General features: G+C 59.0%; 1 protein-coding gene and 1 long non-coding RNA gene across 4 annotated transcripts in view; both read left to right on the forward strand.

Moving 5' to 3' along the window:
* Positions 1-1,279: 1,279 nt before the first annotated feature.
* NBEAL2 (neurobeachin like 2) overlaps positions 1,280-15,573 on the forward strand; it is a gene marked incomplete at its 5' end in the record, with an annotated part of 30,588 nt that continues 16,294 nt past the window's right edge. For 2 of the 3 annotated variants that reach the window (XM_082664869.1, XM_082664870.1), the window contains 10 exons: positions 1,280-1,382; positions 10,733-10,821; positions 10,893-11,021; positions 11,123-11,204; positions 11,288-11,412; positions 11,597-11,679; positions 13,312-13,397; positions 13,497-13,779; positions 13,942-14,048; positions 14,530-14,610. In XM_082664869.1, the coding sequence (XP_082520995.1) occupies positions 1,332-1,382; positions 10,733-10,821; positions 10,893-11,021; positions 11,123-11,204; positions 11,288-11,412; positions 11,597-11,679; positions 13,312-13,397; positions 13,497-13,779; positions 13,942-14,048; positions 14,530-14,610 (1,116 nt within the window). Of the gene's footprint in view, positions 1,383-10,094; positions 10,125-10,732; positions 10,822-10,892; positions 11,022-11,122; positions 11,205-11,287; positions 11,413-11,596; positions 11,680-13,311; positions 13,398-13,496; positions 13,780-13,941; positions 14,049-14,529; positions 14,611-15,573 lie in introns of those variants that run through there. The other variant, XM_082664871.1, reaches the window with a different exon arrangement.
* Positions 1,818-6,239, forward strand: LOC309827943. The gene is made up of 3 exons (XR_014297267.1): positions 1,818-1,884; positions 5,650-5,747; positions 6,227-6,239. It is a non-coding gene; the product is annotated as an uncharacterized lncRNA (long non-coding RNA).

The raw sequence follows: 15,573 nt of genomic DNA on the forward strand, positions 1-15,573 counted from the left end.
GGAAATGTCAGAAGTAGGATGGATGGGGCAGAAGAAAAGGCCAGAGTGGAGGAGATGCCCAAGAAGCCAGGAGGACAGAACAGGATGGGTATGGGGACAGAGTCTGTCTCTTCTTGGCCACCCAAGGTCTAGGGGGCTCCAGGCTGGTCAGTTCCTCCAATTGATGGTAACTCTCTGGGTCCCACAAACTTTCCCCCCAGCCCCAACAAAGGGCCTCACCCCTGCCCAACACCATGGGCCCTCCTCACCTCCCAGGAGAGTAGGGGGAGGTGGGGGAAGAGGCCCAGGGGTGATGGTGGCAGTGGTTCTGGAAAGTCAGGCCTCTGTCCCTGTCCATGCTGCCCAGGTGGTCCTCATTTGGCCCATCTGGGCCCCAGTTTCTCTGCCTGTTAAACAGAAGCATGAGGTACCCTTTAGCCTTTAACCTCTTGAAGTTAAAGAAAAAAAATGTGAATCAAGTGCTGAGCCCCGGAGTGAAGGGTGCCTCCATTTGGAGTATCTAGGAAGGCTTCCTGGAGGAGGGGATCCAGGCGAGGTGAGGAGTACCTAAATCTTCCAGGGATCTGCCCAACAGATGGAAGGAACTGCTCCCCCGGAGTTATTTCAGGCTTGTCTTGCTGTTTTCTGATCCCCCCTCCCGCCCCCCCCGCCCCGCACTCCTGCCACACAATCCTGCTCCACTAACAACAGGATTAAAAAAGTGACACTTCGGTCTCCCCATAAGCGCTTATACCAACGCCTGGCACGTAGTAAACTCTACAAGTGGTTGTCACGGTTGTTGTCCTCGTTAGTTATTGAAGGACCCTGCCCATCTGCACGCGGCCCGCAGCCCCTTCCCCCAATCCCGCGAGCCTGTCCCTTCCACGAATGGTGGCCTTTCCAGCCAGGCGGGCTGTGTCCCGGTTAGATCTAGACGTAGGGCAAACTTGGAATCCCTGACCCAGACCCTAGTCCGGGGGGCTCAGATTGGCCTTTCCGGAGGGCGCGGATTGCGGGGGGGGGCGGGGCTGCTGGGCGCGCTGCTGGGCGCCCTCCCGGGCCGCCCTGACCTCAGGCTCCTCCTCCTGTCGGGCTCCCCGCCCTTTGCACGGTCCCGGGATAGGCGGGGCGGCGGTGGCGGCTGCAGAAGCGCAGGAAGCCGGGCGGTGGCCGACCGGGAGGAGGAGGAGCGCGACGGCGGCCAGTACTACTTCCCTCAGTAGTACCGCGCCGCTCCGCCCTGGAGTGACGCCCTCCGCCCATGGGCCTGGCCGAGGGCAACCGGCGGGCGGCGCGGAGGAGGCGGCGGCGGCGGCAGGTGGCGTGCAGCAGGGTTGGAGCCTGGTCGGGCCATGGCCGCCTCGGAGCGGCTCTACGAGTTGTGGCTACTCTACTACGCGCAGGTGAGCCCGCGCCCGCCGTGCCCACAGCTCCGCGCGCCCGGCGTCTGCTGCACCTGCGCCCGGCGCCACCTGGGCCGTGTATACGCACGCGCCGGGCGTGCTCGGGCTCCGCACGCACGTGTGCGACCCCGGCCGGCTGGTGCCTCTGGCACTTATACCTGGGGGTCGGCCCTCGCGGGCGCGGACCTTACAAGAGCCTCTTGGGTGGGGACAGTGCAGCCTCGGTTGTCCCTGAGGAGAGGGGCCTGGACCAAGCCAGGGCACTTACCCCTTTTACAGATGGGGAAACTGAGGCCTGGGGGGAAAAAAAAGGCTGGCCGGGTCGGAAGGGGCGGGAGGCTTACTTTGAATTTGGGCGTGCCACTCCTGTGGGCGCAGCCCAGTTGGGTGGTCGCCTGATGGGTCTGAGTGGGCTGGGGGTCTCCAGGCATGCAAGGGGGACGTCCCTACTTCGGTCTGACTTGAGTCAACTCCTCAGATACCCTGCGGTGAACTGCCGGTGGTGAGCTCCTCCTTGACCCCAGGTGGCCCCACCCCAACCCCCGGGGGGGCAGGGTGTGGATTACGGGGGAGAGGGGGTCCAGCCCAAAGCAAAGATTCGCCTTGGATGCTGGGGGTGAAAATGGGGAATGCGGGTGAGGTGGGAGGGATGTTTGAAAGGGATGGAGGGAGGCCATTTTCTCCTGAGCTCCCCGTCCTTCCTCAGAGACTACCTCAAGTGGCCTCAGAAGGTGAAGGGAGCAACTCTGACCCAGGTGTACCCCAAACTGTGTCTCGCACACATAGGCCCCCACTTTCCTTCTGTATTCACAGCAAGGAGAGAACCCAGGGTAAGGCTCCCTCTCCCCTTCACCCAGCACCAGCCTTCCTCCCTGCACCTGCCTGGCATCATACTCCTGGCTCAGGTGTGCCTGGGGCACAATGCACTATTGTGTGCCCCTGATCTCGTCACTAGGGGGAAGTTCATGCTCGAATCAGCTGGCCCTCTGAAGAGGCTAGCCGACTGTCTCCCAGGACTGCAGGCCAGGACTTGGGCCCCAGAGATCAGGAGTCCAGGCCGTAAGGGCCATAGCTTCTTGAGCCCGCTTAGGTGGTGAGAAGTCCAGGCACCCGGCAAGAGGCAGTGCATGGAGTAGAGTCTGTCTTTGGTGTGACCGAGGGCACGCTCTTTACACCCCTGAGCCTCTGCTTCCATATCTGTAAATTTGGCACAGTCCTGGCCTCCGGTGGCCTGGACTGTGCAGAGGGATAGCCAGTATGGCTGGTCCAGGCCAGAGAAGTTTCCTGCTTCCCCGCCCCATTGGATCCCCTCACCCCAGCTTCTCTGTCTCCGTCGCCAAAGGTTGGTCCTTGTGAAGGAGCAAAAGATTTGGGAGGAAACCTGCCCCTGGCCCTCATGCTTCTGATTGCCTCCGTGGTCGTGGGCAGGTTCTTGGTCTTCAGTTTCTTCAGCTGTGACCAGGCAAAGGGGGGCTTGAACAAGGTGATGAGTCTGAGGGATGTTAATCAAGCTTCCGATTGCCTCCGTGGTTGTGGGCAGGTTCTTGGTCTTCAGTTTCTTCAGCTGTGACCAGGCAAAGGGGAGCTTGAACAAGGTGATGAGTCTGAGGGATGTTAATCAAGCTTCTGATTGCCTCCGTGGTCGTGGGCAGGTTCTTGGTCTTCAGTTTCTTCAGCTGTGATCAGGCGACGGGGCGGGGGGCTTGAGCGAGGGGACGAGACTGAGGGTTGTGAATGGTGGGTCTTCAGGCTGGGTGGCATGCTGCTGGGGAAGGGTGTCTCGGCAGTTTCCCAGGATTGTACCTCCGACGTGGTTACCTCCTGCTGCCCCTTCTAGCTGACCTCTGCAAGTGGTCAGTCCCTCACAGGTGTTTAGCATTCATCTGTGCTGAGTCCCTTCTCCCGCTCCAGCTCCTCACCTCACAGGGCGGGTGTGGGGCACAGGCTAGCTGGTTGTAGCCTTAGAAGCCTGGGCAGGCAGGGTACGGCCTGGGGCCAGGCAAACAAATCCAGGATATGAGTGTGAACCCAGGAGCCGGGAGGGGCCAGGTTTCCTGGGGAGAGGAAGCTTCAGCCAGCCTCCCAGCACTGCCTTCCTGCCGGCTTGGTCCTGCTTCTGCTCCCGGAACGTGGTCTCCACCCTCTGTACTGAGCTCCTAGGGAGTGGTGGCTGTGCTACTTTGAGCCCTGCCAGGGACCTATTGTGTGTGTACTTGGGGGAGAGGGGAAGATAAGGTAAGGGGTCGAACTGAGAGAGGGTATTAAGAGACCCCTGAAATGGCCAGCTACCCAGCCAGTAGGCTCCCCCAATACTTTCGCCCCTCCCTTCAACAGTGAGAGCTGACATCAGCTGGCAAACCTGTTTCCCCAGTTGTGGGTCTAGGCCCGCCCTGGGAGCACCCCTGTTTCTGCCCTTCCTTTCCCCTCACAGACCCCAGGTTCATGCCTGCTCACCCCCTACCTCTTGGGGCCATGAGTGGGTGAGGGGGCTGTGGGTGGCTACTGAAGGAGGAAGGAGGGTCAGAGTGCCCCCTGGACATCACTCAGTCTGAGCCCCTCAGAGCCTTAGTGGGGAAACCAAGGCAGGGTTGTACCAAGGTCATTGGACAGGTTTGGGGCAGAGCCTGGCAGAGCTCTGGCCCAGTCTCCATCCTGTGTTCCCTTACCCAGGAGAGGTGTAGTCCTGTGGGCGGGAAGACTCAGGTGGGCCTGCACCCTGGGACGGCACAGGCTGTGTCCTCTGCCTGGAGCCTTCTCCCTCCTGTCTGAGGAGGCCTTCCCCGCCTGTTCCCGCAGCCCAAGCTGGACCTCAGCCCAGGCGTGTCCCCACTTGAACCCTCATTGTGCTTGCTACTCTGCGGTTTCCCCACGCCTCACACTTAGCCGGTGCTCCTTGGGTATTAGCTGAATGTCTGGGTGACTGATCAGGGATGTCTTACCAGAGGCCTGAGTTTGGGCCTGGAGGGCTGAGCGCACAGGAGCAGGAGGAGCAAGCACACGGCAGTGGGAACTGTGAGCGGCAAGTTCGTCGGGTGGGTGGGGGCACATCCAGAGGACTCAACCCGGCAGGGCTTCCCCAGTGAGGGCTTAGGAAGTGGGGGAGAGGATAAGGGGACTGGGGCCGCACCCAGTAGGCTAGCAGTTGGGTGGCTGTCGAGGTTATGCAAAATATGCAGCTGAGTGGCCCTCTTTCAGGCTGGAGCAGTAGTGCTGCTCAGTAGCCCTCCAGTGAAAGGGAGCGTTGGGGAGCATGAAAGCTGAGGGGTACTTAGGGTCCCAAAAGTCAGGACAGGGCAAACAGTCAGGGTTCAGGTGGGGAGCCTAGGCTGAACTCTCTGCTTATGCTATTGAGGACTCAGGGTTCTAGGAAGGTCAGGTCAGAGCCCGAGCTGACCTCGCTCTGCCCGCCCCTCCCTGGTCCCTCACCCCTGACTGATGAGCTCTACTGCCTCATGGAAACCTAGTCAGGCCCTCTGCTCCCTCCGAGACCTTAGCTGGGTCATATTTCTTCCTTTGCCTCAGTTTACCATCTTGAAATGGGAAAAAGGACCTCCTTGGTGCTTGACCCACCCCCCCCCCCGCAACCCTCTTCCGTACCTTAAAGGGGCAACCAGAGTTTCCTCCTACCTGCCTTTATTACTGAGGCAACTGAAGACGGAGGGACTGAGGTGATGGGGAGAGTAGCACAGAGTCCAGGTTGGGAGAGGGGCTGGTAATCCCTGGAACTTTTATGGCAACTGGGGAGCTGATGTGGAAGTGTGGGGTCACTGTGGAAACAGGTCACTTACCATGGGGACCCTGAAAGGAAATGCCTGTTTTCCAAAGTGATAGGACAAGGGGAAGCTTAAACCCTGAAGGGTGTTATGGAGACCAGAAGGTCCATGCCTTTCAAGACCCCATCCCCAGGTAAGGGGGAGAGACTGGCCCAGCCACCTAGGCCCTTGGACCACTAGCCTCAGTTGTCCTTGCCCCTGGCAAAGTCCCCATCTTCCTGCTTCGTTCCTTGGCCCGAGGCCCTCCAAGTCTGACCTCCAGTCGTCCTGGTGTAGCCAAAGGCCACCTTCAGCTTGACGTTGCCATCCCCCTCATGCTGAGTGGGGAGACCCCCACACGTGAAGGAGGTCATCCTGGTCAGGCCCCACCCCACCCTATCCCATTTCTGCTTGCCTGTTCCAGGAGATGGGGTGCTCCCTACCACCTAGGCAGCTCTGACTGGGAAGAGTCACCACTATGGAGCTTCAGTCTTCTCTCCCTACCCTCCTTATAGCGCTAACCTGGGGTCCATGAAGATCCTCCCATTCCACCTGCCTGGGACAGCCAGCTGGGGAGTGGCCCATGGGACCTTGGCTCTGCCAGTGAACCAAGGTCTGCCACTCATCTGTCACTCATGGAGGTGGGTGGGGAGAAGATGAGTGTTGCCCTGGAATGCCAAGGGCTTGGGAAGGCAGAGCCCGTGAATTTGGGAGTGGAGCTCCCACTCACCTTACCACATGCTGGTGGGTGTGGTTGGAGAGCCTTTACCTGTTAAGCAAAGAGATGGTTTTAAAGAGGCAGCTGAAGCAGAGAGATTAATCGTTTGTTTTGTTTTTTTCATTTTTATTTTATATCAGAATATAGTTGATTTACAATTTGTGTTAGTTTCGGTTGTACAGCAGTGACTTAGTTATACATATATCTATTCTTTTTCAGATTCTTTTCTCATATAGATTATTACAGAGTATTGAGTAGAATTCCCTGTGCTATACAGTAGGTCCTTGTTGATTATCTGTTTGTTTTTTTTGTTTTGTTTTTTTTGCGGTACGCGGGCCTCTCACTGTTTTGGCCTCTCCCGTTGCGGAGCACAGGCTCCGGACACACAGGCTCAGCAGCCATGGCTCACGGGCCCAGCCACTCCGCGGCATGTGAGATCCTCCCAGACCGGGGCACGAACCTGTGTCCCCTGCATCGGCAGGTGGACTCTCAACCACTGCACCACCAGGGAAGCCCTGATTATCTGTTTTATGTATAGTAGCATGTATATGTTAATCCCAATGTCCTAATTTATCCCTCCCCCCCCCCACCTTTCCCCTTTGGTAACCATAAGTTTTTTTTCTAAATCTGTGATGGGGTTTCTGTTTTGTAATTAAGTTCATTTGTATCAATTTTTAGATTCCACATATAAGTGATAACATATGATATTTGTTGTTTTCTGACTTAGTATGATCATCTCTAGGTCCATCCATGTTGCTGCAAATGGCATTATTTCATTCTTTTTATGGCTGAGTAACATTCTAATGTGTATATGTAGCACATCTTTATGCATTCATCTGTTGATGGACATTTAGGTTGCTTCCATGTCTTGGCTATTGTAAATAGTGCTGTTCATGATACATGAACATTGGGGTGCATGTATCTTTTCAAAGTATGGTTTTCTCCGGATATATGTCCAGGAATGGGATTGCTGGACCACATGGTAGCTCTATTTTTAGTTTTTTAAGGAACCTCCATACTGTTCTCCATCGTGGGTGTACCAATTTACATTCCCACCAGCAGTGTAGGAGAGTTCCCTTTTGAGAGATTAATATTTAGTAAGCTACCGAGTGTAAAAATCAGGTCTGGACTCCAGAACCCATGCCCTCAACCACATTCAATTTGGCACCCCCGGCCTCTGAAGTACCAGACAGGGCTGCATCTTGGGGAAGATGCTGGCTCTGATGGGGATACATTTAAGCCGAGGAAACACAGAGAGCAAAGCGCATGCAGACTTGTGGCAGTGGGGACAGTGAGTAATATCCAGTGGGGCAGCCAGTGAATATGGCATGTGGGGCTGGAGATGAGGTGGGCACCACCCGTGGCGGGCTTCGGATGTCGGGGGGAGGCTGTGGACGTGCCCTGGGCCTGTGGTAGGGTGGCTGACTGGCTGCTCAGACAGTAGTGGTAACTGATGGGTCCTGGGGGCGCTGGGTACTGCTTAAGGAACTTTGGGGATGGGGAATTTGGGGCAAGATCTGGCCCCTGAGACACAGGGCAAGCCAGGTCTGATGTCAGGCTCGGGGTAAGGCACGCAGGTCTCAGGCAGCACAGTGTCAGGAGCTCAGTGGTCCCTGTCCCTCTGAAAGACAGCCCTACCCACCCATCCATGCCTCAGCCGCCTGCCCTCAGCCCTGCCGCGTTACCTCAGAGTTCTGAGGAAGTGGCAGTTCCACGCTCACCCAGGACCTAACCAACCCGTGGGAGCTCCCCTCCTCCAGCACTGAGTGTCCTCAGGGCTGGTTGGGCATAGACTGGGGTCCCTACCGGGGTGACTCTGAGACCCCCATACCCACAGCTTTCTCCCCTGCTGCAAGGCCCTGGGAGGAGTGTGACTGCTCCTGACCTGCCTTCATGGGAGGGGCAGGGTTGGGACCCCGTCCCAGTCAGGTTGGGGTGGGGACTGGGCTGGCCCACCGATGTTCCTGTTCTGAGCTGGAAAGGGAAGGAGGAGCCAGCGAGGCAGAGCTTTGAGAGTGTGGGGCTCCTGAGCAGCACAGCCACCTGCTGCCGGCTCTGGAGCCTTCGGCATGCAGCAGTGCCTCCATGCTCAAGGCCCCTGCTCTGCCCTGCCTCCCAGCCCCGGTGCCTGCAGGGACTCCCTCACCCCCCAGCACTGCAGCCTCAAGCCATGGGGCCCAAGTCAGAGCCAGGCTGAGGATTCCCCGGGAGAAGAGGTGAGACCCCCAGAGTCAAGACCGGCAGTTACCCCTACCCCTGCCTACTACTGTGCTCTAGAGACCCCTCCTGCCCCTCCAGAACCCACAAAGGCTGCTGCCTTGATTGCCTCAGACCTGAACCCAGCCCAGCCTGGACCTGCTGGAAGTTTGCAGGACTGGACACGCTGAGGGTGTGGTTCTAGGGACAGAAAGCAGGGGTGTGCAGAGTTTGAGGGGCCCATCAGGTCTGGGAGGGTCGATCCAGGTGATGGCCATGAGGAGGGTGGGAGTTTCCTGCTTAAGTACCAAAAGCCCAAGTCACAGATGGCAGTGGGGCATGGGGAGATCAGAGGCCTGCACAGGAGAATGTGAATCACAGATGTGGGAGGGCAGAGAGGCTGGAGAAGGAGTCCCTGGTTGGACTAGGGGCCCAGAATGCCTGGCTTACCAATTAAGCCTTTTATCTTTGGGTCAGGGAGGGAGGACATGGTCAAATGTGGGCTTACAGGTGCTCAGCAGAGCTGTAGTGGGCAAGAAGGACGCAGGTTTTGGGTGGGAGAGACAGTGGCTTGACTGGGGGTGGTTTGGAGCTAGAAGAAGGGAGGATGGTGTTGGGACAATTTTGAAGGTAGGGAGGGATGTGTGGGGTCATTGAGGCAGGGTCGTGGGTCATGTGGTCAGCTTGGGCTGACTGGCTCTAGCCACCATGAGTGATCCTGGCCTAGAACAGAGGTTGAGCTGCAACTGTGCTAGTGGACGAGGCATCCCCTCTGGGGCCCCCCGTTTTCCCATTTGCAGTGGGAAGGGTTCAGAAGAAATGGTCTAAGAGCCCTGGCCTGCTCTGGTGTTTTCAGGGTTGGGCATGTTGATGTCCTTGCTGGTTTGTGGAGAGGAGAGGTATAGACAGAGGTAGGTGAGCAGGGAGGCTGCCAGCGGCAGAGGGTGGAGAGGTCGCCAAAGGTAACTGACAGGCAAAAAGTCATAGCGGTGTGGGCCTGCACCTTGGTGGCCCCAGCCCCTCTCTGAATTGCCTGGGCCTTGGCTCTGTGATAAAATGTACAAGGAAGGTGTCCAACCACAGGGTGGAGGGCTGCTCTGTCTAGGTTTTTTGGGGGCCTGGCCCAGTCTGCTGGGGTCAGGCCCCTTCCCTGGAGCCCATTCAGCCCTGGCCCTGTGGTCTGGGACCCACAAGCGGCAAAAAAAATTAGCCGTCCATGCAAAAGTAGTTGTGGAGGTCCTTGATTTGAGGCCCGTGGCACCTGGGGAGCAGTCTCAGGGTGTCGTCTGTGGTGTGTCCCTTGCCCCTACATGTTCAGTATAGTCCCTGCCCTTCCCCCCCACCCCTGGGAAAGAAAGCTGCTCTCTGGGCCATGCTGGTTAGGGTGGGTCCTCCAGATGGGGCTGGTGTGGAAGGAGGAGCTCAGATCCAGGCCACCACCCACTCCATGCCTTGGGAGGGGCTTAGAGGTTAGAACAGATTAGGGCTAGTCCAGGGCTTGCCAGTGTCCCTGGAGCAAAGAGACCAGCAGGGTCAGATGGGGAGCCTGGATGCAGGAGGAGGGTGGGGCAGCGGTATGGATGAGTCCTTCAGCATCATTGCCTGGGCCTGAGGCCTTAGCCCCAGGTCAGGGAGCTGTGGGTGCCTTGAATGAAGGGCACTGTGGTAGCACGGACCACAACCTGTCCCTGGATAGGCTTGGCCTGACTCCTGTCCTGGAGTTCTCCTGGACCTCACGCCTGTAGAACTAGTTTCTGTCCACAAGCCCCACCCAGGGCAATGTGACCCCTGCCCATCTGTGCTGCAGGCCCCACCCCCGGTGCTAGGCTGGGTCCTTCACAGCTTCTCTTGCTGGGCCCTGGGTGCCCCAGGCCCTCCCACATCCCTGCGGTCTGCCGGGAGGAAGCGGCCCCCTTCCCCCACCGTGACTTTGCGCTTCCTGCCCCCGGGGGCCAGGGTGGGAGGGGACGTTTCCCGTTCACACCAAAGTTTCCCTGGCTGGTGGCTGCGCCCAAACTCGGGCTCAGCCCGCTGTCCCTCTTACCCATGGAACCAGCTCTAGGGCCTGGGGTCCAGGTAACCAGCCAGGGTGTGGGCGGAGGTTCCCAAGGTGAGGCAGGGCATTTTGCCTGTACAGGTGGGGGGGGTGTGTGTGTGTGCGTGGGTCTGCCTGGTCGATAGTGCACATGCAGCCTGGGATATACAGTCAAGGAAGGTTTTCTGGAGGTGGTGGCTGCTGAGTTGGGAGAAGGTGGCAGGCGAGAGCCCAGCTCATAGCTTTGGGTTCAGGGAGGCTGGTGAGTGGGAGACCTTTACCCATAGCACCCCTGTGGGCCACAGCCGTGCCCTAGGAACGTATACACTTAAGTCCCTCCCCTGCCTGTGTCAGGCTTGCCTGGGTCCCCAAGGGTTCAGGAAGTGGGAGAGGAGACTGGGAGGCTGAGAAAAGCAGATGGGGGCCCTGAGAGAGTGGTCAATATGTAAGGCAGTCCTCTGATGCTGACCTTCCACTTCCTGTCCTCCTCCCCAACCCATCCCTACCTTTCTCCACCCCCACTGCTCTGCCTCCAATCCCTGTGTACCCCCATTCACTTTCTACCTCTGTCCACATCCCCTTGTCCCTCCCCTGTCCACTGTGCCCCTTCTGCCCCCACCACTGTTCCCCTGAACTCCTCTGCCTGCAGAAGGACCTGGGCTATCTGCAGCAGTGGCTGAAGGCCTTTGTGGGTACCTTCGAGAAAAGCATCTCACTATCCTCTCTGGAGCCACGCAGGTGAGGCTGGAGCTACATGGAGGGCGGGAGGCTGAGGGATGCTCGGCGCCTAGTGACCCCGCTCCCTGCAGGCCGGAGGAGGCAGGTGCGGAGGTGCCGCTGCTCCCTCGGGATGCGCTGCACGTGCTGGCCGAGCGGCTGGACGAGGGGGACCTGGAGCAAGCCCTGCTGCTGCTCAAGCTCTTCGTCATCCTCTGCAGGTGGGTCCCTGTTGTCTTCTCCACGGTGAGAGAATGTGCAATTATGGGCCGGGGTGGGGGCTGGCTTGTCACCGGGACCTCTCCCGTCATTCACTTCCCAGGAACCCGGAGAATGTAGAGGCAGGCTGGGGCCAGGTGCTGGTGCCCCGGGTGCTGGCGTTGCTGACCTGCTTGGTGGCCAAGGTGAGGTGGCCTCTACCCTGGGGGTTGGCAGGTGGTAGCCACGGCCCAGCTAACCCCCTTTCACCCTCTCTGCATGTCTACAGCTGAAAGGACCGCCACCACCGGAGAAGGGCCATGGGTCCCAGCTGGAAAACGTAGCCCTGCATGCCCTGCTCCTCTGTGAGGGCCTCTTCGACCCCTACCAGACCTGGCGGCGCCAGCACAGTGGGTGAGAGGCGGCCCGCAGGCGGAGGACCTAGAGGAGGCCCGGGACAGGATGGGGGTGGCCGCACTGGCCAAGGTGCAGAGGTGGGAGGGGCCGGTGTGCAGGCTGCTGAGGGGGAGGATGACGCAGGAGGAGTAGAAGTACTGGCCTCACCTCGGCCCCTGCCCACCCTGTCCCCACCTGCCAGGGAAGTCATCAGCTCCAAGGAGAAGAGCAAGTACAAGTTCCCTCCTGCGGCTTTGCCCTGTGGATTCAGCACCTTCTTCCGAGGTCAGGCCCCACCCCCGGCCCGCCTGGCCCCACCCCCAAACATGAGCCCCCTCCTTTGGTTCCCCATTGCATATGCAGGATAGGACCCACTTGTGGCTGTACTCAGGGCTGGAAGAACCATGGGAATTTGAGTGGGCTTCCAAAGGCAAGTAGGAGTTCAGGGGCAGAGAGGAGAGGAAGGGCATGTCTGCACAAAATGAGTAATTTCTTTTTGCGGGGGAGTCGATTTCCCTTCCCCCTTCTCTTCTGTCTCTTGGGACCCCCCATTGCTTGTACCCCACTCTGATCTGGACCATCTTAAAACTCCCTGGTCCAATCTCTTTGTCCCTGTAGCTCCACCCAGTCTCCTCTCTTCCACAGGACAGTGTCTACATTAGGTGTCTCCCCTTCCTGCTCCCATACTCCCGGGGAAGCTGACCCCCCAGAACATCTCTGGCCACCTATTCTCCCTGGGTACCTTCTGCTCCTGAGTGTTCCCTCTCCTCTCATTGGAAGACACTGGCCAGGATTTCAGATGGGCTCCTGGCAGGATGCTGTCTGGACAGGGGCAGGCCAGGTTTGGGAAGGTGGTGGCCTAGGAAATACCTCAGTGTTTCTGGGATGCACCAGGGAGCTGCGGGCCTGGGTTTGGAACGGGGGCAACAGCTCCAAGTGGGGAGATGCCCCTGGGAAGTCCCTGCCTCTGTTCTCCCACAGCCTGAGTACTCTTCTTAAAACACACTGGATTTTTTGTTTCCCCTACTGTAAATTCCTCAGTGGGGACCTGACACCCTCAGAATCCAATCGTCTCCACAGCCTTCCTTTCCAGCCCCGCTGGCTCTCTGCTCTCCGCTCTCCAGCCATGGTCCTGTCCTCTCCTTCCTAGAATCCAACTATCCCACCTTTGGTCTTTGCCCATACTGTTTCCTTTTCCTTTCCAGGCCAACTGCATTATCAGGCCTCACCTTGAAAGCCCTGTCCCCTGGGAGGACCCCCACCCCATCCCACTGGTATCAAGGCAGCTCTGCATTCCCCCCTTCAACGCACACACACTCATGTGACCCAGGGCTGGTCCTTTCTGCTCTCTGGGTTTCAGTTCGTGTCCTGGCATCCTGTCCAGCTTTACTGGAGCAGGGCCAGGTGGGCCTCCCAGATATGACGCTGTGAAAGCCCCTAGAAGTCCCCAGTGGGGGTGTAGGGGGATGGTGTGTGGAGCATCTGTATGGTAGGTACGGCAGGGTCCCCAGAGCCGGTCATGGGATGCTCCAGCCATCACAGGGCAGAGGGACCAGGAGACTTGTATCTAAGAAACTAAACCCTGGGTTGCCATGGGGAAGTGCATGGGGGGTGCTCACCCTGGGGTCCTCATTTTGGGGCTTAAGGTTCCAGGGAGCTGGCTAGGCTCTCAGGGCAGGGCCATGCCCCCTACAAGCTCCCCAACGAAGGGCTGTGTCCTCAGACCTCCTAGCATAGAATCATGACATTTTAGACTCCCAGCACAGAACCTGGTCTTCTCCCTCAGATTGGGCCTCCCAGCCCTGTTCCTTGACCCAGCCCCCCACTCCCACCCCAGGGCACCCACCTCTTGTGTGGTCCCCTGGACCCACAGCCCTGCAAGCTTTGTGACATTGTCTTGCTCCCCACCCCCATCAGAGAGCCTGCAGGATGCAGATCACTTGCCGCCTGTGCTCCTGCTGCGTCTCATCCATCTCTTTGGTGCTGTCCTTGCAGGAGGGAAGGTAGGCCTGGAGGAGCCTGGGGGCCCGAGGGTGGCTGTCTCAGAGTCTCTCTGCTGGGTGAGCCCTTTGCCCATTGCCCGTCTCTGCCCACACCTGCAGGAGAACGGGCAGAAGGCTGTGAGCGCTGGCACTGTTCAGGGCCTGCTGGATGTGGTGCGGGGCTGGGGCCACGGGCCAGCCCAGGACCCCCGCCTAGTGCCGCTGGCACTGGAGGCACTGGTGGGTGCGGTACATGTCCTGCACGCCAGCCGCACACCCCCCCGGGGGCCAGAGCTCCGAGCCCTGCTTGAGGGCTACTTCCGTGTCCTTAATGCCGACTGGCCAGCCGGGCCAAGCCTGGACCCCGAAGAGGCCCTCATCGCCCTACGGGTCAGCATGCTCGGTGGGTATAGCCTCTTGGGCTCTTGGGGAGGTGGCACTAGCAGGGGAAGGCCCAAGTTATGATGGAAAGGCTGGCCTGGGCAGTATGGGAAGAAGGTTTAAGGCTGACCAGAGGCGCTGCTGAGACAGGCTTGGGCAGGGCTGACCCTTGACCTCTCCACAGATGCCATCCCCATGATGCTGGCATGTGAGGACCGGCCAGTGCTGCAGGCCACCTTCCTCAGCAACAATTGCTTTGAACACCTTATTCGCCTCATCCAGAACAGCAAGGTGGGTGGGGCCCAGGCTGGGGCTGGGGGCACCACGTGTGGATGCCGAGCTGCTGATGAGCAAACTTGGGCTGGTGGGATGGCTTGCACTTCAGTGGGAGGGCCTGGGGCTCAGGATGGCTCTGGACCCCACATGAAGAGGGTGTTGTAGAAGGACGGGAGCTGCCCTGGCCCCTTGTTTCCCTTTTCCCCAACCCCAAACGTAGGGGCAGGAGGAAGGCTCAGCTGTTTCGGATGCAGTGCCTATCCCTGCCTACTTATCTGCCCCCGGCTCTGTCCCTCTGGGCAGGGTATGGGTGGCTCGGCTCCCCTACCCTTCCCTAGTGCCTGGTAGGGCGCTCGGCCTGGGGCTCAGGGCACATCCTTCCCTATGGGGCGGAGCCCTGGCAACTGCCCCAGGTCCTGCTCTAATCCCACCCTTCCCTCATCTTCTCTCTCCTCTGCCTCCTCTACCTTGTGCCTCCCCCCCCCCCCACCGACAGCTGTACTTGCAGGCCCGGGCGCCCCCTGAGGGGGACAGTGACCTGGCTACCTGGTTACTGACCGAGCCCGATGTCCAGAAGGTACCACCCTGGGGCTGACCAGCTCAGGCACCCACATCCCTGGGCACCCACCCCCCCGGGGCTCCCTCTTTGAGCCTTTCTGCACTATGCAGGGGGAACGATGCCAGTCCTGGTATAGCCTAGTGATGGGGCTGGGTCCCCCATGCTGTCTCACCTACCTTCCAAATCCCAGTCCTAGGAAATGGCACAGTTGTGATCTGTTCCCTGCCTTGTATTAGTCTTGGGAGCTGGGGTTTGGCTATGCCAACCTAGAAGGAACCTTCGATACTCAACCACCCCACCCCCATTGCACAGAAGGGGAAACAAGAGGCCAGATACTCAGGGATTTGGCTGTGGTCACTCACAGAGAAGGAGGTCCCCCACGTGGGGCTACTTCTTTGCTTGGATCCTTGCACCTGCCCTAAGCGGGTCACTGGGAGTTCCCTATCCCCTCATGCCCTCATGACGTGCTCCCTGCCTCACCTTGCATGGGGGCTGTAGGAGGCTGCGGGGTGTCAGGGGCTTGGCATGGGGCATCCTCTCTCTGGTGGCTCAACACCTGGGCCCCCACCTCCAGAGCCCCGCCCTGGCTTTGTCCTCATGAAGCAGCCCTGTGTGTCTATTGCACTTGGCTGTTTTCTGAGAACCTGCATGTCCATTCATGTACAAAGCAGGCAAGGCCAGTGAGACCCCTGCTTTTTACAGATGAGGAAACTGAGGCCTGGAGGAGGGAAAAGATCGCCGGAGGTCCCTTAGGGAGTCAGGCAGAGCTGGGACCAAGGGCCCCATGGAGCCAAAATACAGCCTGGCACCTGCTGACAAACTCTCCAAGCCCTCCTGACTTCTCAGCCCCTCAGCAGGGCAGGGTGAAGGAGTAGCTGCCTCTGGCTGTTGGGTGCAGCCAGGGCGAGCCTCAGCAGCCCCATCTGGATCTAGGGGAAAGGGGCAGGGTAGGACCTAAAGGTCTCGAAGGTTCTTCTGGTT

The sequence above is a fragment of the Grampus griseus genome (assembly GCF_964374135.1).
Source record: "Grampus griseus genome assembly, chromosome: 10".
Classification (NCBI taxonomy): domain Eukaryota; kingdom Metazoa; phylum Chordata; class Mammalia; order Artiodactyla; family Delphinidae; genus Grampus; species Grampus griseus.